The sequence below is a fragment of the Kogia breviceps genome, chromosome 7, assembly GCF_026419965.1.
Source record: "Kogia breviceps isolate mKogBre1 chromosome 7, mKogBre1 haplotype 1, whole genome shotgun sequence".
Lineage (NCBI taxonomy): Eukaryota > Metazoa > Chordata > Mammalia > Artiodactyla > Physeteridae > Kogia > Kogia breviceps.
In genome coordinates, this window is record NC_081316.1 from 80,584,500 (window position 1) to 80,610,109 (window position 25,610).

Sequence of the window (25,610 nt, forward strand, 5' to 3'; positions counted from 1 at the left end):
GACAAATGGGGCTCAGGACGACTCCTCGGTCCCCCTGGCCCCTCTGGGGATTGAGGACCGCCAGGAACCTGAACAGGGCGAACATGGGTGTGCAGCAATCCCAGCACACAGGTCTCACCCCTGCCCCTGAGATCCTACCTGCAAGACGTCACCCAGCACCTCGCCCTTCTCCCGGGGTGGGTTCTCCCGCAGCTGGGCCAAATGTTCTTCCAGCTGTGAAAGTTTTCCCTGAAGGATTTCATTCTTCTCTTCAAGGCATTTCTGGGAGTAAACAAGATCCCCATGTTAACAGAAGTGGAACAGGCACCGGATTACCACACAAACCCTTTTGAACATCAACAAAACGTCTGTAAGACCCTATTACCTTATTACCAAGATCTCCTTTTGCCCTGACCTAGGGGAAAACTTGCAGAAACCAAGGACCTGGGACCATGAGAGACCTGACTTTCTAGCCCTAGTACCAGGGCTCACAAGTGACCTGCTCATTTCTTCTCCAAGGCTGCTGAGCTTACTCCATACTTCCTTACTGAATGCCCTTCCTCAGTCATGTCTCAGCTCTCAGATAATCCAAAAACCCACCAGCTTAAAAATATCCCAACAGTCTGAGCATCAACAGCAGCAGCATCCCCTGGTCCCCTGCACCACTTTACGCCACTGCTCACTAAGTACCTACAATGGGCCAGGCACTGTGCTGGGTACCCCTCTGAATTTCTAACCTACCCAACAGATCTGGGAGGTAGCTACTACCATCCCTCTTTTTTTTTTTTTTTTTTTTTTTAACAGGGTAAGAATCTGAAGCTCAGAAGTTAAGTGCCTTGCCCCCGGGCTACATGGTTATTAATAAGTGGCAGAGCTGGATTCTTAGTAGCAATAATAACAGCAACTAATTCACTGAGAGCTCACTTTGCACCAGACAATGTGTGTTCAGTGCTCTATATGCATTATCTTACAACGGATGATGAGGCAGCTACCCATTCTTTTTCCCATTTTAGGAAAAGGATGCCCAGAAAGAAGTCAAGTAACTTGTCCAAGAGCCACACCTTGTAAACAGCAGAGACAGGATTCACAGGTGTACTGGCCTGAAGCCCATTACAGCACACTGTTAAGCCTTGAAAAGTAGTCAGCATAATTCCCAAAGGCCCCAAAGAATAGAGCGGTAAACGGAATTCAGCTTTGAGTGTGTGGTCAAGACTGTGGCCCTGACTTCCCGAAGCAGAGGGTTACCTTGTCCTGCAGGGCTGTGCCAAGCTCCTTCTCCAGATGGGTCTGCTTCTCCACCCACTCCCGAGTGGCCTTGCTGTGCTCTTCTGTCAGTTCATTGAGGGCCCCCTGTAGCTGCTGCAGGTGACTGGCAAACTCCCGCAGCTGAGACAGACAAGAGGGAACGCCCATCGCCCATGGTCAAAACTGCCAACACCACTGCTATCTGTCCCCTGAGCTCCGGGGCCTGGATGGCTCCCATTAGCCTTCCAACCTTCCTCAAACCAATCGCAACTATTCACATCTGACTCAAGACTACAAATCAAAACTTAGGGCCACCAGCCGGTCCCTGGCAGCAGCCAATTACAGAATGAGGACATTCTCCTCAACCCTCTTTGGGGGAATTTTCCAGACCAATTCAAGCCAAGGGGCTTCCAGGTGGGGGAAACCTGAGTGAGTGTTGAAACCTCAACACTTACCTTAAAGGAAAGGTCCCCATTCTCTTCAGAAAGCTGGTTAATTTTGCGATCCATCTGGCTCTTCTCTGTCTTCAGGTCCTGGCACTGCCTCAGAGTTTCGTGGAGCCGTATGGTGAGGCTGCAAGAGAGGGGAGCAGTGAGGAAAGAGCTTATCTCCCCTGCCTCGGGTGTGGGAAGGACGGTAGGGAGCACTGTACCTCTCATTCTTGCCACGGAGCTCCTCAAGCTCCCTGGGCTCCAGCGGACTGGCCGACTGCTTCTCGTTCAGCAGAGCCAGGCGGTCGATGCGCTGCTGCATCATGGCTATCTGCGCATCTGCCCCAGAGGAGGGGAGAAAAGAGGAGACTTAGCACAGGACTAAGGGGAGGAGGGGGAGGAAGGAGGAGGTATCCAATCCCAGGGAAAGGAAGGAGGGTGGCAAGGACAGAACCAGCTTCCAGGAGGTCAGCCTGACAGGCCCAGGGCTGAGCTCTAAGCTCCCGGGCTAGCAGAGGGGACAACATGGAAGACAGAGGGGCCACGCCTCAGACAAGCCCAGCACTTCCCCGGATGAAAATCCCAAATGCTGCCCGTTAACACACATCTGCCAGCAGCCAGCCATCTACCTTTCTCTGTGAGGAGCTTGCGGTTCTCGGCCAACTCCAGCTCCAGCTCGTCTCGATTATTTCTCTCATCTGCAAGCTGCTTCTTCAGCCGCCTCATCTGGAATTGTGGGGTCTGCAGAATGTCACCCATGGGGGAGGCTGGAGAACCTGGGAGGAAGCTGAGGAAGGAGATGGTCCAGATGCCATGGTCAGAAACTGACGTGAGGGCTGAAGCTACCGACCACAGGCAGGGCTGGGGGAGCTGGGCCCTGTGGTTGTGAGCACTGGCTGTGGGGCCCAAACACCTGGGTTATGTCTGCAGAGCTACCTCGTGCTTTATGACATGACCCTGAGAAAGCTTTTCTTCTCCTTCCTCCAAGCCTTAATTTCTCTATGCCCTCCCCTGCCTCCATCGCTGAAAAAGGAATGCATTCCCTTTGCCTCTACAGAGCTGCACTAGGAGAACGGACTTTAGCACAGTCTCCAGGGAAGCAAGAAATTCCATAAACAGAGAACAGCCTTTTGAGAGGCATTCTGCCGAGGACAGATCCCAACCAATTCCCCCATTAGTACTGGGGCAGGGGAGGGCATCCCAGATCTACAAGATACTCTAAGCACTCTTGATGACGTAAGGGGCTGGTCAACAGCTTAGCCTCTAGGATGCAGGGATCTGAGGACAGGATGTTGAGGCCCCATCCCGGGAGAAGAGGCCCAGCACATACTTGTTCCCACTGGAAGAGGCGACTTTCTGTAGCTCTAGGAAGCGAACCTCCCTCTTGGCCTGGTGGCTAGGTGGGGAGAGCTCTTCAGAGATGGTGCTGGAACAGGGGGAAGGGACAGGAGCTAAAGGGGAAGGAGTAAACAAGCCACAAAGAGGTTAGTAAGAGGGTGGACACATTTGCATCTTTATGCAATTTGAGAACTCGCCTTGGTGGGAATGAATCCAGACACTTATAGGTAAGCTGCAGAGGGAGGCGCTTGGGCAGAACTTGAAGCCTGGTGTCTGGGTTATCCAGAGGTCAGTGCCCTGAGCCAAATCAAGCAAGGGGCTTCCGTTTCCACAGATCACCAGCACTCAAAGAGCGCAGTGGAGTGACTGTGTCCCCCGTGCTCAGAGACTGGACCAAGTGCTCACGCTTTTCCCTCAAGCCAACCCTGAGCAGATCTCCTCTCAGCCCCAATGACCTCTCGAGTCAGAACCACCAGCCTCCTTGCTGAAGCCCTCCATCTGAAATTGTGCACTGCCAGCATGACTTCTTCCTCAAAACCTCCTCTTCCCTTGGTTCCCATGGTGACCTTCACATGGCCCTCCTACTTCTAACACCAGGTCTCCATCTCCCTCACCTGCTCCTCCCTCTCCCACCTGCCCTCCAAGCCCCAGAGCTCTGATGGGGCCCGTGTGCTCTGCCCATGGTGCCCAAGGCTTCAATGGCCATCCATACACAGACTTGCAAGCCCACAGCCTGGCCCAGAGCCCTCTCCTGCATTCTAGACTCATATCTGCAACATCTCCACCTGAAGGGCTCATGAGGAACCTGAACACAAGGAACATCAAATTCAGTGGTTGGATGAACGTGCCTAGACCCACACCTTACACCCTGTTGTTGTTAGATGGCTCTTCCAAACAGGCAGCACTCTCACTCTTTCTGATGTACTTCCAGCAAGACACTTGGTAGATTCGATATCTCCCTGTTCTAGCACTTATTCCTTATCATATACATTCTGGTTTATGTATCTGCCTTCCCACCTAGAACACGGGCATTATGTAGGAAAAACAATTTTCTAAGACTGTGTACTCCCAGCTTATAAGCCTAGAGTAATGACTGTTTAAACTATAAAAAACAAAAAAAGAAGTGTGTGTGTGTGAGGGGAGAGGGGGTGGGTAATCAAGGAGAACCCACAGCAGACATGATCACTTATAAACGTTCTGCTTAGCTGCTGCCAGGCACGAGGAGGAGCTCTATGGGAATGGGGATGATGGCAACATGGCCCAGAAATCAACTTACACACGTTTCCTAAGCACCAACTCTGTGACTTGTGTTGGGGCAAATCCCCACTGTACCTCCTGACAACTCAGGATTCTAGCAGTCCCCAGCTCAGAAAAGAGAGGATCCTTGGGAGTGATCCCAGCTTACCTTTCTGTAAGAAGTTCTCTAAGTCCTCATTCAGGTTTAGCCCATCCTCATGGTCCAGCACAAATTTGAGAATGACAGCTAACTCAGCCTGAACCACAGACAGAGAAAGACATCATTTAGGTGTTTGGGAGGCCCGAAGGGATGGAAGGCACCATCCTGGCCGTGCCAGCCCTAGGAGTCTGCTGGAGCCCATTCTTCCTCTCAGACCAGAAGGCCCATGATCCAGCCAAGAACACTCCACCAGAGACATGTTCACCCTACTTGTCCCCAGCCCCTCTTCTCCCCTAAAGATGCACCCAGGGTGAGACAGAGGTCCAAACTGACTTCGCTCCTGACCATGAGATGAGAATGGGCAAGCAAAGTAATGCAGTCAGAAAGCTTTTATACATAACCCTGCTGGCCTCTTCCAGCTGACCTCACTGTTGTTCTTTGTCAGAGTGAGAACACCTCCAGGGCTCATCCAAAGCTTAGCCACCAGTAGGTAAAATCTTGCCTTCTCTGTCTGAATTCCAAAGCTACAGAGTTGATGTGATTTTCCTGGCCATCTCTGTAGTTCCTTATTCCTCTAGAATTTGTTTCTACCAGGTCTATGATCAGCTTGGAGCAATGAAAAGGTTAAAGAAAGGAAGGAGCCACCCATGCCTCCCACGCCACTACAACCCCCAACCCCAGAGACGAGCCATGAGCTAAGTGAGTACGAAACGGGATGACTCAACATTTCTACCACCACATGAAAGGCCACAGCTCTCTGGACACTGCCCCACCAGTCACCTACATTACCCACTGTGGCATCCCAGCTGCTTCTGCTCTGGAAAATAAAGGACAGCTGCTCATACAGGAAGCAAGGAAAACATCAGGACCCATATGGCAGGTAGCTCCTGGAAACCAGGTCAATTCCCTCTCTAATGAAGCAGATGCACCAACTCCTCTTCACTTAGGGACCATGTAGAGGAGGGGAGAGGATGTAACCGCTCTGAGCTAGACTGCCATGGCGGACAAAGACATTCTCACTAATCCTTCCTACTAGAGGAAAGGAGGAAGAAATGGAGTGACAGTTTATGTAAAACACAGACACATACATACGGGAACACATATATGAAGAAAAAATAATTTCTGTATATTATCCAAACAGTTCAGGTACAGGTACAGTTAAATTTATATACATGAAAAGGACTTAGAAGTATATCCTTTAAAAGTTAGCAGTTATGGGCTTCCCTGGTGGCGCAGTGGTTGAGAATCCGCCTGCCATGCAGGGGACAGGGGTTCGAGCCCGTGTCTGGGAAGATCCCACATGCCGCGGAGCAACTGGGCCCGTGAGCCACAATTACTGAGCCTGCGCGTCTGAAGTCTGTGCTCTGCAACAAGAGAGGCCGCGATAGTGAGAGGCCCGCACACCGCGATGAAGAGTGGCCCCCGCTTGCCACAACTAGAGAAAGCCCTCGCACATAAATGAAGACCCAACACAGCCATAAATAAATAAATAATTTTTTAAAAAAGTTAGCAGTTATTGCTGAGAATGAGATTAGTGGCAACTGTTATTTCCTTCTTTGTGCTTTTCAATATATTCCAGACTTTCTATAATGAAGGCTATAACTACTATAACATAATTTTTAAAAAGAACAACATATGTTGTTTAAAGAAAAACAACTGGAATGAGGTGAAACACAGGCAAGACCTGCTCGGTGGGGTGGAGGCACAAGGGCTTACCTGAATCTCGTATTCGAACTGTTCCCAGTCCCTGGGACTTTTGGAGCTCATGGAGGAGTGGTATAAGAGCAGCATGGTCATCTAGAAGCCAAACAGGAGGCAATCACTGAGCAAGGCTCTCTTCTTGGTCCCCAACCCCTGCCCCACTCTGGGGACTCTGAGCTATTCTGAGACCCTTCCAAAGCTCCTAGAATTCAGCAGCCCCAGGCCACTGCCCTTAACTGCATCAGGAATCACTTGATTGAGGTCTCAGTGCTCACTGTGCAAAAAGCCAGGTGCCAGAATTCCTGCATAACTAAATTCCTGGACTCATGGAACCCTGGGTATGAAGCTTAAGGCCACTCTATAGGCCAGCACCCAGAAACAGAAGAGGGAATGAAGTGGACTGGGCTAAAAAAGAGAAGTGTGATGACAGCTGGGTGAGGCCTGATTCCTGCCAGGTCTCCACTGAGGCCACAGTAATGATCTAGTCAACCTCTCTGTCATAAAGGTGGGCTCCTAAAATCCTTGGCTGAATCAGCCTCTGCCTCACTAGGTAGATGCCTGGACCTACCACCAACCTCCACAAGGCCCAGAAATAAAGCCCCACCACTTCTTCTGGGTTAAAAGAAGGCCCCTCTGCAGGCCCCTCTGGTGCCACCCTCGCCCCAGACCAGTCTGGTATTCCACGGGTACCTTGGCAAGTTCCAGCTCTGATCCCTCCATCACCTTCTGCACTGACACCAGGCATTCTGGAGAAGAGGGATGTTTTCGGTTTTCTGTAATGACAACAATGTAGAAAACAAGGTGAATTTCCTGGGGACCATCCCTGAGATCATCAGAACACCTCACGGTCAGAGGAGCAAATGGCTGGTGGGACCAGGAGATGCAAGGCTCCTTATTCTTAGGGCCCCTCTCGCCCAACATACACGTTTCCACCTGAAGTTAGTTCTATCCTGGATTGGTCCAAGGACTACAGGGATAGTTCAAGAAGAAAGGTTGGACTTCACAGCAGCTCTGGGGCCTGACATTGCACTCACCTACCCACGCACCAACTCCCACTCAGCACCACAGAGGAGGAGCCCAGAGATGCCAGGTCACTCAAGAGTCTCATTCCAACTGCAGCTGCAGAGGAAGCCCGCCTGCAGCTAAGTCAGACCAGGGCTGGGACACCTGGTTCTTATGCTGCCAGAGGGGTAGGGCTTAATTACTAACACCCTGCTTTATCTAAATCCATTATCACCTTTCTTATAATTCTCTTGAGGTGGGGATGGTAGATAGCTCCCATGTCAAAGATGAGGACTCTGTCCACAGCTATATGACGGAGAGGAATTGACAAGTGCTGTGCTAGAAGCTTTGCATGTGTTATTTTTTTTTAATATTCATTCAATCATTCATTTATTTATTTGGCTGCACCGGGTCTTAGTTGCAGCATGCGGGATCTAGTTCCCTGACCAGGGATCAAACCCAGGCCCCCTACATTGGGAGCGCAGAGTCCTAACCACTGGACCACAAGGGAAGTCCCGCATGTGTTCTTATTTACTATATCCATCAACCTTAAGAGCAATTACTATGATCTTCATTTTAAAGACAGGGAACCCATGTCCAGAAAGGTCACACAAGCAGTAGAGTAGAAGGGCCAAGGTTTCAACCTTAACCTGCCTGTGCCCCTATACCTATCACCTAAGCAATTAATTCAATGTTATCAGGGGAAAATGTTTTTCTTGCAAGGGGAAGAGGGTAACATGGATCCTTCTGTCTCCTTGCAGTGGGAGGAATGGGAGCCCAAGGTGATGAGTAACCCAAACCGACCCTCTGGCTCTACCTGGATCCCGAAATGGGCTGGGACTGCAGGGACACTCCTCCCCAACTGGTGCAGGCATCACCAGGCCCAGGGAAGCCACCCCAGTTGTACTCATCTTGGTGGTACAGAGTGGGCAGCCTCGAGCCTTTGCCCCCCCAGATACCTGGGACCTGGTTCTTCCAGGTCCAGATAGCCAAGTCCCAGGAGCTGAGGAAGCAGCTCCTTCCCAGCTAGATAAGAAAGGTTCTTACTCTGCAGAAAACTGCACACAAATTCCAGTCTCTCTGGCACCGGCTGCTGCAGGATTTGCTGCCCTTCGTCAGTGCCATGGCTAGAAAAAGAGCAAGTATTAGAACCAGAGTACTTAGCAATCCTTCCCTCCTTGCTACTGCATTACATACCACCTTCCCATCCCTTCAGTTTGGATCTGTTCTGGATCTGGGGGAGAACCAGACCAGACATTGGAGGCAGGGGAGAAGATACCGAGACACCATTTAGCCAGAAGGAACTGAGTCATGGGTGAGAAGTGGGGACTTGAAGCATGAGGTCCTCCTGGAAAAGACGGCATTTGTGAATATCAAAAAGCTCTGTGGGAAGGGGATCGAGAGGCGATGGAGGCAGCACAGATGACTGGCAAGCTAGGACTGATAGCCTGCAACGGCTCAAGTGTAAAACGTCAGGATGCCTGTGAAAGTGGCTAGAGTATGAGTCAGAGAGGACTGTGGAAAGGGAAAAAACAGATCTAAAAACTGAAAGAACAGGAGGGAACAAGGCTCTGAAGTGACAGGGCAAAGTTCAACACGCACTGAAGGCTGAGGTGGCCTCCAAGAGGCCGGGCCAAGGGACAATCACTCTCGATCTGTGGCCTTTGCAGTGCTTGTGTTTAAGTGGAAAGGCAAGCAAAGTGTGGAGAGCAATGAGGGCGGGAAGGCAGCAGGGGGAGCTCTCACACTGTCCTGGCCCCTTGACCCGGCCCCTCAGGCTAAGTGCAGTTTCATTTTCAGAAGGGACTACCCTTACTTCAAGTTAAAAAGCTGACTTTTCTATCTAGGCTACGGCTGAGGATACGGACTGAAAAGGCTCCTGTTCTTCAGAACCCGAATCTCTAGGTTTCAATCAACTTTCTGGAGTGCAGGGCAGACTCTAGAATCCTCCAGTGCCAGACATCCTGCAAAGTACAAGAAGCATCCTAGGCAAGACCATGAGAGTAGCTCCCTCCAGCTCCAACGGGATTACAAAGGCTTCTTCCAAGTGAACCCCCCACAGGAAGCACTTTAGGTAGCTAGTCTGTGATTAGGGACACCTACAAAGTCTTTTAGAGATGCTCATCTCCTCACAGACTCCTGAAAGAGCCATCTTCCCTACCCACCCACAATCTGGACTGTTGTGACTCTCTTTGCCCTCAGCACCGAGTAGTAATTTACCAAAGTGTATTCCATCGGATAAAAATAAACAGGGTTCTTGGGCTAAATGTTTGAGAAATACTGGGTTAAACCAAACTGAACATTTTCTAAAGAAGGTATAAACACACATTATTTCCTAAACCTATCTGACCACAAACCTCTTTTCCCCACTGAGCCCCTGGGATAAGTACAGGTGCATGGAACATGCTTTGGAAAACACTAGTCCTGGGGAAATCCAGCCCATCCTTTAAGACTGCACTCAAGTCTCATCTCTGGCCAAGCAGAACCGCTGATAGTCACATCTTCCCTCTCCTTCTCAGGAATTCCTACAGTACTCACGGATACAGGAGCATCATTTATAACTGACCGCTCTTTGTGAGCTGAAAGGTAGGAATATATAGCAGGTGCTGAGTACATATGGGCTGACAGATGAGGAATACTTTTTACCTGGACGAGCAGAGGTGAACGTCAGTAAGACAAATGTCAGGGCTTTAAGTTTTCTGGAAAAATGCCTCCACTAAACTTTGCTATGCAAGCCTCATAGATATCAAAGAAAGGAGACAGCCTTTTTGCTTCAGGGTGTTCACACACAGGAAAACAGAAAGGGAAACTTATCAGAGGGGTGGAGCCCAAAGAATTCTCCCAGAGAGAAGGCCAAGTGGCCAAGGAACAAGCTTTTGTTCGATTCCCACAGCTTCTATCTGCCACCAACCCTGCCATCCTCCACTGCCTTCCCCTGAGAACTAGGTGTCTGATTTCAGTTAGCAACAGTAGGAGCATCACAAATGAATCAGCCAGAACACGTTCACCAAGAACGTCTGTTTTCCCAAAGGAAGTTGGTCTGAATCGTCCTGGATTTGAGATGGAAATCAGGGTTAACCTGGGATTTCAACAGCCTTTCCATCCAACACACACACACACATTCTCTCTCTCTCGCCCCCACACCCCTCCCCCCACACATCTCTTCTAGTCTAAAGCTCAGGCAGCACCTTAGAAAACAACTTGGAAAATGGGCATCTTGAATTTTTGACCCTCCTTATGAAAATTTCCCACAGGGTCATAAACCTACAATGGCTAAACCGAGGACATACATCCTCACCCCTGGACACATTTACTGCTCTTGTCATCAGGCCAAGGAAATTTATCTCCTCAAAAGCAAAAGCTCCTTGATCCATTCTTAAGTCCAAAAAAAGCATGATGCACCCTACTGTGTGTCACAACGAGGCATATCATACCTGGCTGCCTCTCCTTTAGTGATGTTAAATTGTAGGTTAGGTATTACCAGCCTAACAGTTTTACTAGCCATTGATGTTAGTTGCCTAGATCTACTTCTTTCATTAGGGTTTGCAAAATGATGATTTTCATTAGGGGTGGCAAAAAGATGATTTATAGGTAGTGCACAACTGCATCTATATAGTACCCTTGAAAAAAAATCTTAAGCTAATTAAGTTTAGATCTAATAACCAGTTTATAGGCAACAAGGGAAAGAACAAATTAAGTAGTACCATAAAGACGCAATTAACAAAAGTCAGAATTTAGGAAATTCTACAGGATCAAAAAAAAGGGAGTGGGGTATGGAGGTAGAAATGAGTAGGAAACAAGATTGGGAGGGCCCCTGATGAAAGTTCTGAATACCAAGCTGCAGATTTTAGATTTCAACCTCCTGGCAAGGAAGAGTCGTTGAGGTCCATCAGCTGTGAAGCATCACAATGAAAAGCCCTGAGATCACATGTATAGGAATACCCTGGAATAAGGACAGCTTAGAGAAGAACGAAGTCTTGAGGCACTGGTATCCAGAATGAGGCAGAGGAAGGGATGTGAGAAATCTAAAGGACACACTGAGAGGACGGTGACTGATTAGAAATCAGTGCCCAGGTGAAGGAGGAGTTCAAGATGATGTTGAAATGGCCTGTCTGGGTAACTGGAAAAGAAAATGGGAGTGTCCAGGAATTCCCTGGCGGTCCAGTGGTTAGGACTCGGCACTTTCACTGTCAGGGCCCAGATTCTATCCTTGGTCAGGGAAGTAAGAACCCACAAGCTACGCAGTGTGGCAGAATAAAAAAAGAAATTAAATGGTAGTGTCTGTATCAAAATAAGAATACAGTGACCTCTTTCACTAAGGTAGGTGGGCTGGTTAGAGCCACAGGGACTTTTGAGAAATCATACTGGACACCCCATTATCAATATAAATCTCAAAAAATTAAAAAAAACACTCTAGCAAACCCATCTGTCATGGGGGCACTCAGCCCCACTAGACTTTGCTGATAGAGAAAATCAACTACATTTTCATTCACTCATTTTCACCAACAAACATGAATTAAAACCTAATCACTGCACTGTCCTAAGCTAGGTATGGAGGACCCGAAGATGAATTAGACCCAGATCCTGCCTTCGACCAGCTCAGTTCTACCTTCTTTCCCTGTCAATGAGCTGCTGCCTATGAACCTGCTTCACAGAGGTGCTGAATCCCTGACACCAGTTCCTACCTGCTGTGTGTGGATCACAAACACCCTCCACACTTCAGATCTTGGTCTGAGGGACCCCCTGTCTATTGTGCTTCCCTTTAAACAGGGGGGATCGGTCCTCTCCACTGTCCCTCCAATTCCTTATATCATGGCTGGCCTCTACTTTTGCCCATAGCACAAAGAAGTAAGAAGTTTGTCAGTTTTTCCCTTCATAATTGCTAAAAGTTGAGGATACAGGAAAAAGGGTGAGCCACATGAGCTTTACAAAGATAAATGTGGGCTTCCCTGGTGGCGCAGTGGTTGAGAATCCGCCTGCCAATGCAGGGGACACGGGTTTGAGCCCTGGTCTGGGAAGATCCCACATGCCGCGGAGCAACTAGGCCCGTGACCCACAACTACTGAGCCTGTGCGCCTGCAGCCTGTGCTCCACAACAAGAGAGGCCCGGGCACCGCGATGAAGAGTGGCCCCCGCTCTCCACAACTAGAGAAAGCCCTCGCACAGAAATGAAGACCCAACACACCCAAAAATAAATAAATAAATAAATAAATTTATTTTTTTTTTAAAAAGATAAATGTAGGTTACAGCTTGACCCATCTTTGCTGGGTTCCAGAAAGGTAAGATATGAGGAGGAGGCCCCACTCCACTCATTTCCCAGATAACTGTGAAGTTCAAAGGAAACATGCTGAAGACACAGATATAAAATGAAAAGGCCTAAACTAAAATCCTGGCTACATGACAACAAGCAGCTTATCTAATGCTAATTGACCTCACAAAGCAAGTTAATGAGGCAGGTGAAAACCCTGGGAATGCTACAATGGGTTAGAGAGCGGCAAGTCTGTGCTGCGCTAACAAGTTAGAGATTTTTAGGCGCTGCTTACTTCCCTCAAGTTTAAAAGCTTCCCCTTTCTTCTTCCTGGGCCTACAGGTTGCAAGGAGGGCTTGTGAGATAAGGATGAGTCACGAAAAGAGGGCTATAGAAGACTCCCATTGAGACAGAGGACGGAAGACTCCCATTGAGACAGAGGACGGAGCCCCGGAGCAGGCTCCCGTAACACTGAGAACACGGAGACTTGGAGGCTCTTCTGCGAAAGAGTGAGGAAGCCTCATGAAGGGACAAGAGTGAAACCTCTCTCATAAAGACACACGGTGACTGGAGAACGAGGTCAACGTGTTCTTGCGTCTGGGGCCCACACTGGCTTAGACATCCCAGTCCTGCGATGCCTTCTGGTCACAGTTGTCAACAAGGAAAGGAAACAAATGCAGTCCCCACCCCAGCATGCAGCTTCACTTGAGAGGCTGGAGAGGGAAGTGGCACAAACTCACATGCAGTCAATGATCCTGAGGAAGACGCTGCAGTCCTGGAGCTGCAGCACGGCCTCCACGGGGTCAGCCACGTGCAGACTGTTCACCTGCAAGGCAAAGGGAAGAGCCTGGTGAAACCGTGTTAAGTGCAAGAAGCCCGGGCAGCGGGGTGGGGGTGGGGTTTCCACTCCCTTCCCCAGGTGTTGACAGTTCTGTTTGTTCCAACTGTCTATAGTTGTAACTAAAGGAATGAGAGAACAGGTGATTCTAGGACTTTTAACTTCCAACTCATCCACTAACAGCCACCTGAATGCCATCAGAGTCCTTCCTTTGGCTTCAACTAAATAAGAGCTTAAATTCTCCGAGAATGTTCCAGCACTTGGGGTGTACTTTAAATATAATTAGGCATAAAATGGTTCTACAAGAATACTGATAGTTTCTAGAAGAAAATCGTACCACCACTGCCTCTGGAGAGAGGAACTTGATGGTTGGGAGTTGAGGTAGGAGAAAGGCTTTTTATACTATAGCCCTTTGTATCTCTTGAATGGTTACATTATAAACATTTGTAGCTCAAATTTTTACATTACAGCCCTTTGTATATTTTGTATTTTATAGCTCTTGAAATTTTGCATCTACTCAAAATTTACATTATATACTACATATATTTTATATACTCCCACACAGATATAAAATCTTCTGATTGATGCATTTTAAAATTCTTTCCAGACATGAAACTTCAGCTGAGGCAGGGAGAAATGGTGAGGGAACAAGAGAATAAGAAGGAAGGAGGAAGGGAAAGAAAAGCTAGGAACCCCAAAGAAAAACTTGTCAATTCTGATCCAGTGGCCTCTCCCTTTCCTTGCCTTTAGGCAGACATTCATCTAAATCAGTCTTTCCCCCTAGAAAGTTCACGGCAGACATTCATCTAAATCAGTCTTTCCCCCTAGAAAGTTCACCAGCAGTCACATGCAAATGAATCAGGTACACAGGTATTCAACAAGCGTATATGGTTGACTTCTACAGGAAAACCTCATAAATCCCGCAGGTACCAAGTTCAGAAGCTCAGGCTGAAGTTCACCTTTGTAGTACCTTATTAAGAAGGAAGGGTCTGCTAAGTCAATCAATCACATATGCAAGACTGAGGGAGAAGGGAGACTTATCCTGCTTTATAAGTTATTTTTAAATACTTCAGCATAGTGGTTATGCACAAACGAGTAGATTCTATTTATAAATGTGCTCTTTATTTTTTTTTAAATTGAAGTATAGCTGATTTACAATAACCTGTTAGTTTCATAGTGATTCAGTATTTCTGCAGATTATCCTCCATTATAGGTTACTACAAGATAATGGGTGTAATTCCCTGTGCTATACTGTATACCCTTGTTGCTTATCTATTTATGTATAGTAGTTTTGTATCTGTTAATCCCTTACCCCTAATGTGTCCCTCCCACTTAAATGTGCTCTTCAACAGGCACTGGGCTGGGGGCTCTCAGACAAGGATTTTTGAGTCCAGCTCCTCCACTAACTTGCCAGGAACCTTTGTTATCAACTTTCTTTCTGTGACTGTTTTCTCACTTGTCAAACTTATCTACCTTAAAGGACCAGTGTATGTTCAAATGGGATTGTGAATGCAAGAACACATTACGAAATAAAAGTACTAAATGCAAAGCACTATTATGGTTATGAAGTAGATCCAGCAACACTTCTACTTCTTAGCAGTTAAATTAGCCAACTGCACTGGAGGATCAAGAGGATTAAAAAAAAAATCAGTGATTCACCTACAGAAATGATAGTACTTATTTCCATGAAATAATTTTATATTAGAAAAACTTGTAAATAAATCTAAATTAAAATAGGTTGAGGGACTTGCCTGGTGGCGCAGTGGTTAAGAATCTGCCTGCCAATGCATGGGACATGGGTTCGAGCCCTGGCCCGGGAAGATCCCACAGGCCACGGAGCAACTAAGCCTGGGAGCCAGAACTACTGAGCCTGCACTCTAGACCTCGCAAGCCACAATTACTAAGCCCATGTGCCACAACTACTGAAGCCCGTGCCCCTAGAGCCTGTGCTCCGCAACAAAAGAAGCCACCACAATGAGAAGCCCGCGCACTGCAACGAAGAGTAGCCCCTGCTCTCTGCAACTAGAGAAAGCCTGCACGCAGCAACGGAGACCCAACGCAGCCAAAAATAAATAAATTTACTAAAAAAAATTTTTTTAAATAGGTTGAAAGTAAAAAAAAATTTTAAATGCAGAATATAAAATACGACCTTCTCACTGGACTCTTTTTTTTTTTTTCTGCAGTACACGGGCCTCTCACTGCTGTGGCCTCTCCCGTTGCGGAGCACAGGCCCCGGACACGCAGGCCCAGTGGCCACGGCTCACAGGCCTAGCCGCTCCACGTCATGTGGGATTCTTCTGGACCAGGGCACGAACCCGCGTCCCCTGCATCGGCAGGCGGACTCTCAACCACTGCGCCACCAGGGAAGCCCTCACTGGACTCTTAAAGATAATAATTTATACCACCTTTGGGGGGGGTGCTTAATCGAATTAGAAAAGGCCAGTGTGAGGGCTTCCCTGGTGGCGCAGTGGTTGAGAATCCGCCTGCCGATGCAGGAGACACGGGTTCGTGCCCTGGTCCGGGAAGATCCCACATGCCGCGGAGCAACTAAGCCCGTGAGCCATGGCCGCTGAGCCTGTGCGTCCGGAGCCTGTGCTCCGCAACGGGAGAGGCCACAACAGTGAGAGGCCCGCATACCGCAAAAAAAAAAAAAAAAAAAAGAAAAAAGAAAAGGCCAGTGTGAATTTTCTAGGAAGACTGAATATTCCAGGCCACGGTCCCTTTCTACCTGCTGAAAATGAAGAGACTGCACGACTTAAGCATCCAAAATCCATCTTCTTTTAATATCTGCAATCTAGGTAAAACTTTAATTCAAGGGCTATGAATGCTCATTCACTAACAAAATTGAAAAAAATCGTACCAGTTAGCTGATTTAAAGTCACTTAAGGAATCTGGATTCATCTCATACCAATTAAGTAATAATCCATCATTAGTTTCTTTCATGGATTTAAAAATGTATTTTCTTCCTGTGCATTATTTTGCTCTCAAATGATAAATCATTTAAAAGCTGAAGAAGTGAAAAAGCTCCTTTATCTCTAGTCAGGGTATAAAACGTAAGTGAGGACCAAGCTCATTGAAGAACTGCCTGTAAGGCTTTCCAGGTCATTTAAGGTGGCTGAATTTTTTTTTTTAATAAATTTATTTATTTGTTTTTGGCTGTGTTGAGTCTTCGTTGCTGCACACGGGCTTTCTCTAGTTGCGGTGAGCGGGGGCTACTCTTCGTTGCGGTGCGTGGACCATTCATTGCAGTGGCTTCTCTTGTTGAGGAGCATGGGCTCTAGGGCAGAAGCGCTCAACAGCTGCAGGTCACGGGCTCTAGAGTGCAGGCTTAGGAGTTGTGGCGCATGGGCTTAGTTGCTCCGCGGCACGTGGGATCTTCCCAGACCAGGGCTCAAACCCGTGTCCCCAGGGGCTTCCCTGGTGGCGCAGTGGTTGAGAGTCCGCCTGCCGATGCAGGGGATACAGGTTCATGTCCTAGTCCGGGAAGATACCACATGCCGCGGAGCGGCTGGGCCTGTGAGCCATGGCCGCTGAACCTGTGCGTACAGAGCCTGTGCTCCACAACGGGAGAGGCCTTAACAGTCAGAGGCCCACGTACCGCGAAAAAAAAAAAAAAAAAAAAGTGTCCCCTGCATTGTCAGGTGGATTCCTAACCACTTCGCCACCAGCGAAGTCCCAAAGGTTGTTGCATCTTAAAGTTCCCTATATTCCCTATAATAATATACTCATTATAATTGCTGGGTACAGAATAATTTCAAGCCATACTTTAAGTTAAATAAAATATAAATTTATTTTTACATTAGAAAATAAATTACTGAAAATTTGGAAAACAGAAAAACTCCACTCACTAGTATTTTAATACATGCACTTTCAGCATTTTGATATATTTCTTTCTAGTCTTTCTTCCTAAGTCATTTTTTTAAAAAATCACAGTTGTGATTGTCACACGCGTGTGTTCTATGCCACTCTTCTGGCTACCAAGCGTTATTCCATGTTGCTACAGTGTCATAAAATCCACTTTAGCTGCCTAACTTTTTTTTATTTCGCGGTACGCAGGCCTCTCACTATTGTGGCCTCTCCCGTTGCGGAGCACAGGCTCCGGACACACAGGCTCAGTGGCCATGGCTCACGGGCCCAGCCGCTCCATGGCTTGTGGGATCTTCCCGGACCGAGGCACGAACCTGTGTCCCCTGCATCGGCAGGCAGACTCTCAACCACTGTGCCACCAGGGAAGCCCATAGCTCATGGGCCCAGCTGCTCCGTGGCATGTAGGATCTTCCCAGACCGGGGCACGAACCCGTGTCCCCTGCATCGGCAGGCGGATTCTCAACCACTGCGCCATCAGGGAAGCCCCATTGTGATTTTTGAGAAAAGTATACAAGTATCTGCTGTTAAATAAAACTAGTCTTGTGTCTGTTTTTCTCTGTAAAGGTAGTAGTCACTATAAAAACAAGCCTAGAACCAAAATAAATAAACTGATAAACTTAAAACAACATGGCTAAAGGATCCTCTAATATTCAGTTAATCTACTGAACTAGACACAGAGACAGAACCCAACCAGGCTTCTCCTGGGGAAGAGGAGGAAGAGATAATGTTTCTAATACAGACATAAAACACTGAAATGTAAATATAAAATATAAAACAACCATTTTAAACAGTTTGCATGTATTTCAGAAACTGAAGACTAAGGATGCACATTTTGTACGCTAAATACATACTTCCTGACTACAGATTTGACAGTGATTAAAGACCCTGTTTTATTAAACCCCCACCCTCCTTGGAAATTAAAAGTTCATTTCCTTTAAGGATTCTGTAATTCTTTCTTGAAGTTGGCTCTTTAACTGGCCCTGATTGGTCAATAGTCAGGGTGACTACTAAAATACCCTTTACCAAATAGCATGCCCAGGCAATATTTTATTTATTTATTTTTTTGGCTGCTCTGTGCAGCATGCGGAATCTTAGTTCCCCAGCCAGGGATCAAACCTGTGCTGCCTGCAGTGGAAGTGCAGAGTCTTAACCACTGCACTGCCAAGAAAGTCGCCCAGGCAATATTTTAATATTTAAGTGCTTTTTACAGACATTATCTTATTATCCTCACAATAATGATTATTATTTTATTTTTAGAATATATTTTTTAAAATTTTTTCTTTCCATTTTAAAAATGAGGTGCTGAGAGACTAAGTAACTTGTCTTGGGTCACACAGGCTAGAGCAATGATTCTAAGCTGGGCTGTCTGACTCTAAGGCCCATGCGTGTCATCGTTACACTCCGTGGCCTCTTCTGTTTCTCTGCAGTTCCCAATGCTCAGCATTATTTTTTCATTTGCCATTGTCTTGGGCAGAAGTATATGAAAAGACCTAGCAGAAGAATTTTGGTGAAGTAATCAAGAAGGCACCAAGAGGACAATGGAAGCTCACAGAAACATGGTAAGGAGAGCCAGGAGAACCTTGCCCTGAGATTAAAGGCCTTTCAAGACCAAAGTCCCTACATGCCACTGAAATTCAGTGTCAACGCTTTTTCAGAAACATGCACAAGGAAATGCACATAAAAATGGGTTTCCATGCTGCTCTGCAGCCACCCTTTCTATGACCAAAAAGGAATGATATACCTCAGAGAAGCCTTTTCTAAGGTACACAAGTTGTGGATCACATGTCAGCAGCAACATCACTGAAAATAATAAAAGTTAAAAACTAAGGGGAAAGGCAAAGGAAAACTATATTTCCTTTGTCTGGAGAGGAGAAGACTCTACATAGCTCTGACTCCTAGAAAACTCCTCTCTCACCTCTCCCAAGCCTCCTGGAAAAGTCTGGCATACAAAGGAGAGGAAGACCACTCACCCAAGAGAGGAGTGCAGCTGCCCGGGTGGCATGGAGCGTCATCTTGCTGAAACCAGACAGTCACCCCAATGCACCTGGAACCCAAGAGAAGAGGCAGTACAGTTAATTATATCAGATATCCACGATGAAGGAAGAGGGGGGAGATGGTTTCACTTACCAGCTCTGAACACTTAAGTCACTCTTCACTTGGCACTTAATCTACCAAGGGACCATGGGAGTTTTTAGAAAGCTCAGAGTACACATCAAAATCACTATAAAACTTACTGTGTCACAGCTGACAATAAAGAACCCTGCATTTAATTCAATGTCCACAAGCTCTACACACAACCTCTCTGTCCCTTAGAAAATACAACATTCAAACCTGGACTTCAACCCTACTCTTTGGGATGTGGTGCCCTTAAAACATGGAACAAACATGGTTTTTCAGACACATAGGTGTAAATGTTGATTCTATGTGACCATGGTCTTGTGACCTTGGACAAGTAGCATAACTTCTTTTAGTCTCAGTTTCCTCATCTGCAAAATGGGACCTGCAAAAACCTCTCTGGGTTACTGTGATGCTTCAAGATAAAGCAGATAAAGCAAACAGCACAGTGCCTGGCACACAGTACATATTCAATAAATGATCACTGTTCTTAAGCAAAAAGGTGGATTTCTGGCTTTTCTGTAGGTACCCAAAGTCCACCTAATAAACAATAACCAAGTCCTTGGGGGAAACCACTTCAAATTATGGATTTTTATATCCCTCACAAAAATGTCAAAGACGTATTTCAAATGGGAGACTGGATGAAGCCAAATCCAATTCTGGGGGAGATCCCATAGCACATTTAATGAAAGATTAAGTACTGGTCCTGGTATTCTTACCCCAATTTCCCTTCCCAGGGGGAATCAGCCATCTGCCTGCTAACCTGCTCAAGAGACCACAGACATGGTGACTAAATATTCCCCAACAACTCTTAGCAGGCCCCCATAATTCCCACAAATCTTCCTGGGAGTAATCAGCCCCACCACCTGCCTCCTACTGCCACAGGTGTGCTAAGTTTGTCACTACTCCAGTAGGAGGAGGAGCAAGAGTGGTAAGAGCCACATCACCTATAACTCTCCCCACATATCAGCATCTCCAAGGTGTGGGTTCTGTGGAACCAACATTTGCTAAGTACTTTCTGAATACAAAGTGCTGGGGATAAGAAAGACACCATTCTTGTCCATAAGGTGCTCACTGTCTAATAGGGGAAAGAGATACATAAATCTGATAATCCACTACCCATCATCTCTTGAGGCCTTCCTATGCAAGTGTACTCTGCTTAATCAACCAACCAAAAAGGTTATTTTCTTAGTCCTTACATATGTTCATCCTGTGCTGGAAGCTTCATGGGAAATGGGAGACAATGACATGGTCCCTGCTTTGAGAGGCTTACAGCATGGTGAGGAGCAAAGTTAAACATACAAGAAGCAGACTTCCCGGGGCTTCCCTGGTGGCACAGTGCTTAAGAATCCACCTGCCAATGCAGGAGGCACGGGTTCAAGCCCTGGTCCGGGAAGATCCCACATGCCACAGAACAACTAAGACCGTGCGCCACAACTACTGAGCCTGCGCTCTAGAGCCCATGAGCCACAACTACTGAGCCCATGTGCCACAACTACTGAAGCCTGCGCGCCTAGAGCCCATGCTCCCAAGAGAAGCCACCACAATGAGAAGCCTGCACACCACAACGAAGAGTAGACCCCACTTGCCACAACCAGAGAAAAGCCTGCGTGCAGCAACGAAGGTCCAATGCAGCCAAAAATAAAATAAATTTATTTTTAAAAAAAGAAGTGGACTTCCCTGGTGGTGCAGTGGTTAAGAATCCACCTGCCAATGCAGAGGACACAGGTTCGAGCCCTGGTCTAGGAAGATCCCACATGCCACTGAGCAACTAAGCCCGTGCACCACAACTGCTAAGCCTGTGCTCTACAGCCCGTGAGCCACAACTACCGAAGCCCACGCATGCACCTAGAGTCCGTGCTCCACAACAAGGGAAGCCACTGCAGTGAGAAGCCCATGCACCGCAACGAAGAGTAGCCCCTGCTCACCACAGCTACAGAAAGCCCGCGGGCAGCAACGAAGACCCAATGCAGCCAAAAATTAATTAATTTTTAAAAACATATGAGAAGCATGAAATAATAGAAGAAAATAATTAAATGCTAAATATAACTAAATGCTAATTATAATTAATTGCTTCCTGACCCTGCAAAACCCAACGTGGTTCCACCTGTCATACAAACATCACAGTCTTGGAAATAAGCCAATTCACCTAGGCTTTGGCAAAAGCAAGTGAAGTGATTAAGGGAGTTCTCAGGACGGCAGAGAAGCTAAGGGGCCTATGTTTTCCTCAGTTTTGGATGATTTTCATCCAGCATGGCCTATCTGTGGGCACTGACTTCCTTGCTCCCTAGGTAGCATGAAGGCAAAGAAGTCTCAACTACTGCACTGCAAAAAGGCTTTTCTGGTGGTTGGCCAACCTAAAGTTAGAAGGACCATGCTTGGCCCTTGGAGTGAAGGCAGAAATGTCCAAATGCTCTACTGGGGCTTCTTTAGGTGGGGGGGCAGGGGGAAGGTCTGAGCAACTCAGGAACAAGGGAAATGAGGCCCAGATCACCTCCTTGTCATCCCCACTGCTGCCTCTAGACTTGTTATCCTTTTGGTGAGGCCCAAAACTGCAGTCAAATTTTATTTGCAACCGGAGGTACATCTTGCCCCCTCTGAGAGATTCCACAGCTGTGTTGCTAAAAATGACCTGACCAACCTCTTCCCTTTATCTCAGAGGCAAAACATACAACCCTTACGTCCCCCCAGGGGAGCCTGTCTAAAACTGGTGTCAAGGCCAAATGCCTTCTTCTGTGCTCCCCAGGCACAGGAACAGGTAGAATCCAATACTCAACATGAGGCAAGACCTTATCAGCTCAAATCCCACAGAGGGGCACTTTCTCAGAGACAGGACACTTTTAAGGCTTTTAGGGCAGCCCAGCCCTTCACTCTTCTCCAGGTAATGAATGACTGAAGCCAGTGGCACGGCTAGTCCTCGGGCACTGGGACTACAACTTTAAGCAGGCCTTGGCTTGGAACCTAGGGCTCCCAGCCAGAGCACCATCCTCCACACCCTCCCCCTGAAATCTGAGGCAGGCCCCACCCAGAAGACTGGGTGATGGTGACTGAAAAACAGATCCCCACAATCGTACCCTGGAACCATTTCACAGAAGGGTCTGCTAAGATTCACCCCCACCATCCCCGATCAACAAACAAAATCTCAAAATGCAGGCAGGCCCTCTGTGGACACCTTCAGAGTTCCTACCTACCTCTTTCTTTGAAAATAAGTGCCCCAGAAGAGAAGGCACCCTATCTTTTCTCTGGGCTCAAGAAGGAACCAAGATACAGAAGCAGCTGCCTCATAAACTAAAGGCCTTGCAACCTCTTTACATTTTCAAACTGACATAATATAACCCCCTCACATCAGGATCAATTCCCACATTTACAGTAACCCCTCTATGTTTCCAGAGAAGATCTATCAGGACAAGGAACTTGACACTCAAGAGATACGCTGGCACCTGGCCTGTACCCTCTCTGGGTCTTAAAGAGTTAAAACCTAGTCCTGGTTTCATACCAGGGCTGAAGCTAATGCAAACCACCTGCTCAGATGCAAGGACCAGGACTGGAGGGTCAGGTTGCTGAGCTCTGGGGTCTGTTCTGGAAAAGCTTCAGTTTTAAGGGTTCACCAAGTGATAGGCCAAAGGCCAAAGGTCTGAGTTGTGGCAGCACTGCTCTCCTTACCCCCCGCCCCTCAACTTCGGTGCCAGCTCCTTTTGAGACCACCTCTTAGCCACTTACTGACCTCCTAAACACCAGCCCTACCCCAAGGTAACACCAAAGTAATCTTTGGTCTCAGACAGCTGTAGAACTATACTGATCACTCAGCCCATGGGCCCTTACCTCCGCTGGACCCTCATTCTTTCAGATGCTAGCTCCCATTCCCAGAATTTCAGGACCCAAAGCCCACACAAACTCTCACCTCAAAGGTTCCTGCCCTAAGACCCACCCCCTCTCTACTGTGGGTTCCAAAGGACCACAGGGTCACAACTCAAAAGGGAAATGGCTTTCCCAACTCTGTGCCCACACTGAATAGCAAGATTTACCACTACTTACCCAAACAGCCTGCCTGCCTGTAGCCATAAGCATTCCAAGCTCTGTACGGCTTTCTAAAAGGGATACCACCACCATCTGAGAGACCACCCCATCCAAAGAGTGAACACCCTAACTTTGATGGCGTTCTCCTCTGACAGGTGAGGAGGCACAGTCAAGCAAGCACTCAGACCTCATCTGGTAGGTTGCCCCAGAGCAGCCCAACAAAGGTCAAGCCATGTCATCACTGGCTAACTTGTCATAAAGGACAGGAAATATCTTGCTGGTGCATCCCCTGGCTCCGAGGAGGTAAAAGGCCCAAGGACCAGCAGCTTCAAGAGAAGCCAAGGAAGGAAAAACACAATCCTTTTCAACCCCTGGGGAGTTCTGAGCAGGATGTCTTGTGCAAGTCCAAAGAGGTTTTCTGCACCCCTGAGGTCAGGGCAAACCAGCTTGCTGGATGTATTTCCTGAGCCCTCTGAGGGGCTCACTGTGGACTCAGGCCTCCTCCTCTTCACACAGACCATCCCCTCTGTGTAGCCTAGAATTTGGCCCAGAGTACTGGTGAGGAACACAAGAAGAACTGCAAGGGAAACCAAGGTTTCCCTGGTTTCTTCCAAGGGGCTTACTGTTATCACCCTTCCCCCCATGCTCTGGAGGGTCGAGATCAGAAGGCCATGGGCACGAGGGCTGCAATCATGAACCAGATCTGGGGCCCAGAGCCACAGACTACACACGCACACCCAAGTTCACTCCAGCAGTTCATCAGCACCTGCCCCAGTGCTATATTCACACCCCCTGGTCCCTACCAGCTGACGAAATGAACCTTTTCCACTCCCCACCACCGCGTACACACCCAGGCCTCACTCGGGAATGGAGACGCTCCCCCGAGCTGTCTACAGCTCAACGTGCAGGCGCACACGCTTTCCCCCTCTGAACAAAAACACGCTGACATCTACGCGAGGGGGGAAGAAAGCAACCCTTTGCTCTGAAAGGCGCCAACTCCCGGATGTTGGCAAGCTCTGCTCCCAGCGCCTGTTTCAGAGTGTTTACTTGCTCTCCCTCTCCTCTCCCTCCCCTTCAAGGATGGCGCAGGAAAGGGAGGTGAAGAGGGGAGTCCACCGCACCCCCTCCTCCATGTTTGAACAAAAACCCAGAGAAACAGTGAGGGAGAGAAAGTCTCAGCGCGGGGGTGGGGGCGGGGGTGGGGGTGGGGGTGGTGGCCTTACCAGACTCCCAAAGCCACACGTATCTACAGGTTCTAATCCGCCATTAGCACTTAAATCTTGAAAGGAGAGGAGGAAGGGGGGGTCTAGTGGAAAGTAACCCCACACACAAAAGAAAAGTTGTTGGTTTTCTTCTCAGCCTGGCAGGAGCGATCTTCCTGGCTGACAGCCAGAAGTGCGTCACAATCAGGAGTCTGCTTTCTTTAAAGGCGCAGCAAGCTTCCGCGATCTGGGAGCGCAGGCGAAGCAGGGAACTCTCAGCAAGGGGGGGGAGGGGTGGCAGTCGGGGGCAAGGAGGAGGGGGCCCTGGAGCACTGGAGAGGTGGGGCTGCTAAGGCTTCGCCTGCAAACAAGAGACTAGGGCGCATGGGGGATGGGGTGCGGGTGCGGGTGGGGGAGGAGCCGGCAGACAAAAGTACTGAACTGAAATAGTGGCGAGAGCCAAAGCAAATTGTGGCGTAAACACACAAAACACACTTCACAGCGGCCTGCCTGACAAACCTGATATCCCCCGGACACTCCCCCTTTGCGCTCTTAAGACAGCAGTGACAGCCTGTCCATCTCTGGCCAGCAAAGAAGGGTAGGCCACGGACTGCCCTGATGATTAGATCAGCCCTGCCTGGCGGCGAGCAGGGCAGAGAGGAAGACCCGGGAACAGAGGCTTTGGAGAGCGAGCAAGACGCAAGCCCATTTAAACGGGGGCAGCTTCCTGCCGGCTCCAGGGAGCGCTGCGTCTCTAAGCACACAGGCCGCTCACACACAAAGCGCCGGTCTCCTTACGCGGGCGCCGCCTGCCCTGGGACATGGCCGCCCCCGAGCCCGTTCCCCGAGGGAATCTCTCCAGCCCGTACCTTCTGCGTGGCTTGGCCAGGCCGCTGCGCTGCGCCCGCTCCTCCCCCTCGGCCACCCAAACAAGGAGCCTGGGCAGACTGCGGCCCTGGAGCGCAGGCCTGCGCTGTCGTGACTGCGTGCTATTGTCGACTGCGGAATGGCCGCCAAAATCCCAGCTGTGCTGCCAGAACCTAATCCCCCGTTCCGCTGAGCATTTGTGGGGAGGGGCTGAGGGGCCAAGGCACGGGACCTAGTACGGCAGGCACTGGCTGGAGCCCCTTAACACACAGAGGCACTGGGACCCAGCGCCGGCATGGCCGAAAAGAAAAGATGTCTGACTCTTAGAAAACAAAACCAACCGCGTTTACACCCATTAAACAGT

At 48.4% G+C, this 25,610-nt stretch overlaps 1 protein-coding gene across 5 annotated transcripts in view; it reads right to left on the reverse strand.

Annotated features, from left to right (window-relative positions):
• NUMA1 (nuclear mitotic apparatus protein 1) overlaps nt 1–25,362 on the reverse strand; it is a 38,572-nt gene extending 13,210 nt beyond the window's left edge. For 3 of the 5 annotated variants that reach the window (XM_067038800.1, XM_067038801.1, XM_067038797.1), the window contains exons 1-13: nt 24,401–24,626; nt 19,016–19,089; nt 13,081–13,166; nt 8,140–8,219; nt 6,781–6,863; nt 6,106–6,186; nt 4,399–4,486; nt 2,986–3,106; nt 2,285–2,442; nt 1,877–1,994; nt 1,680–1,797; nt 1,225–1,365; nt 139–261 (exon numbers count right to left, since the gene is read on the reverse strand). In XM_067038800.1, coding sequence (XP_066894901.1) covers nt 139–261; nt 1,225–1,365; nt 1,680–1,797; nt 1,877–1,994; nt 2,285–2,442; nt 2,986–3,106; nt 4,399–4,486; nt 6,106–6,186; nt 6,781–6,863; nt 8,140–8,219; nt 13,081–13,166; nt 19,016–19,057 — 1,239 coding nt within the window. In that variant the 5' untranslated portion in view covers nt 19,058–19,089; nt 24,401–24,626. Of the gene's footprint in view, nt 1–138; nt 262–1,224; nt 1,366–1,679; nt 1,798–1,876; nt 1,995–2,284; nt 2,443–2,985; nt 3,107–4,398; nt 4,487–6,105; nt 6,187–6,780; nt 6,864–8,139; nt 8,220–13,080; nt 13,167–19,015; nt 19,090–24,400; nt 24,627–24,898; nt 25,214–25,248 lie in introns of those variants that run through there. The other 2 variants (XM_067038798.1, XM_067038799.1) reach the window with 2 other exon arrangements.
• Nucleotides 25,363–25,610: the final 248 nt, after the last annotated feature.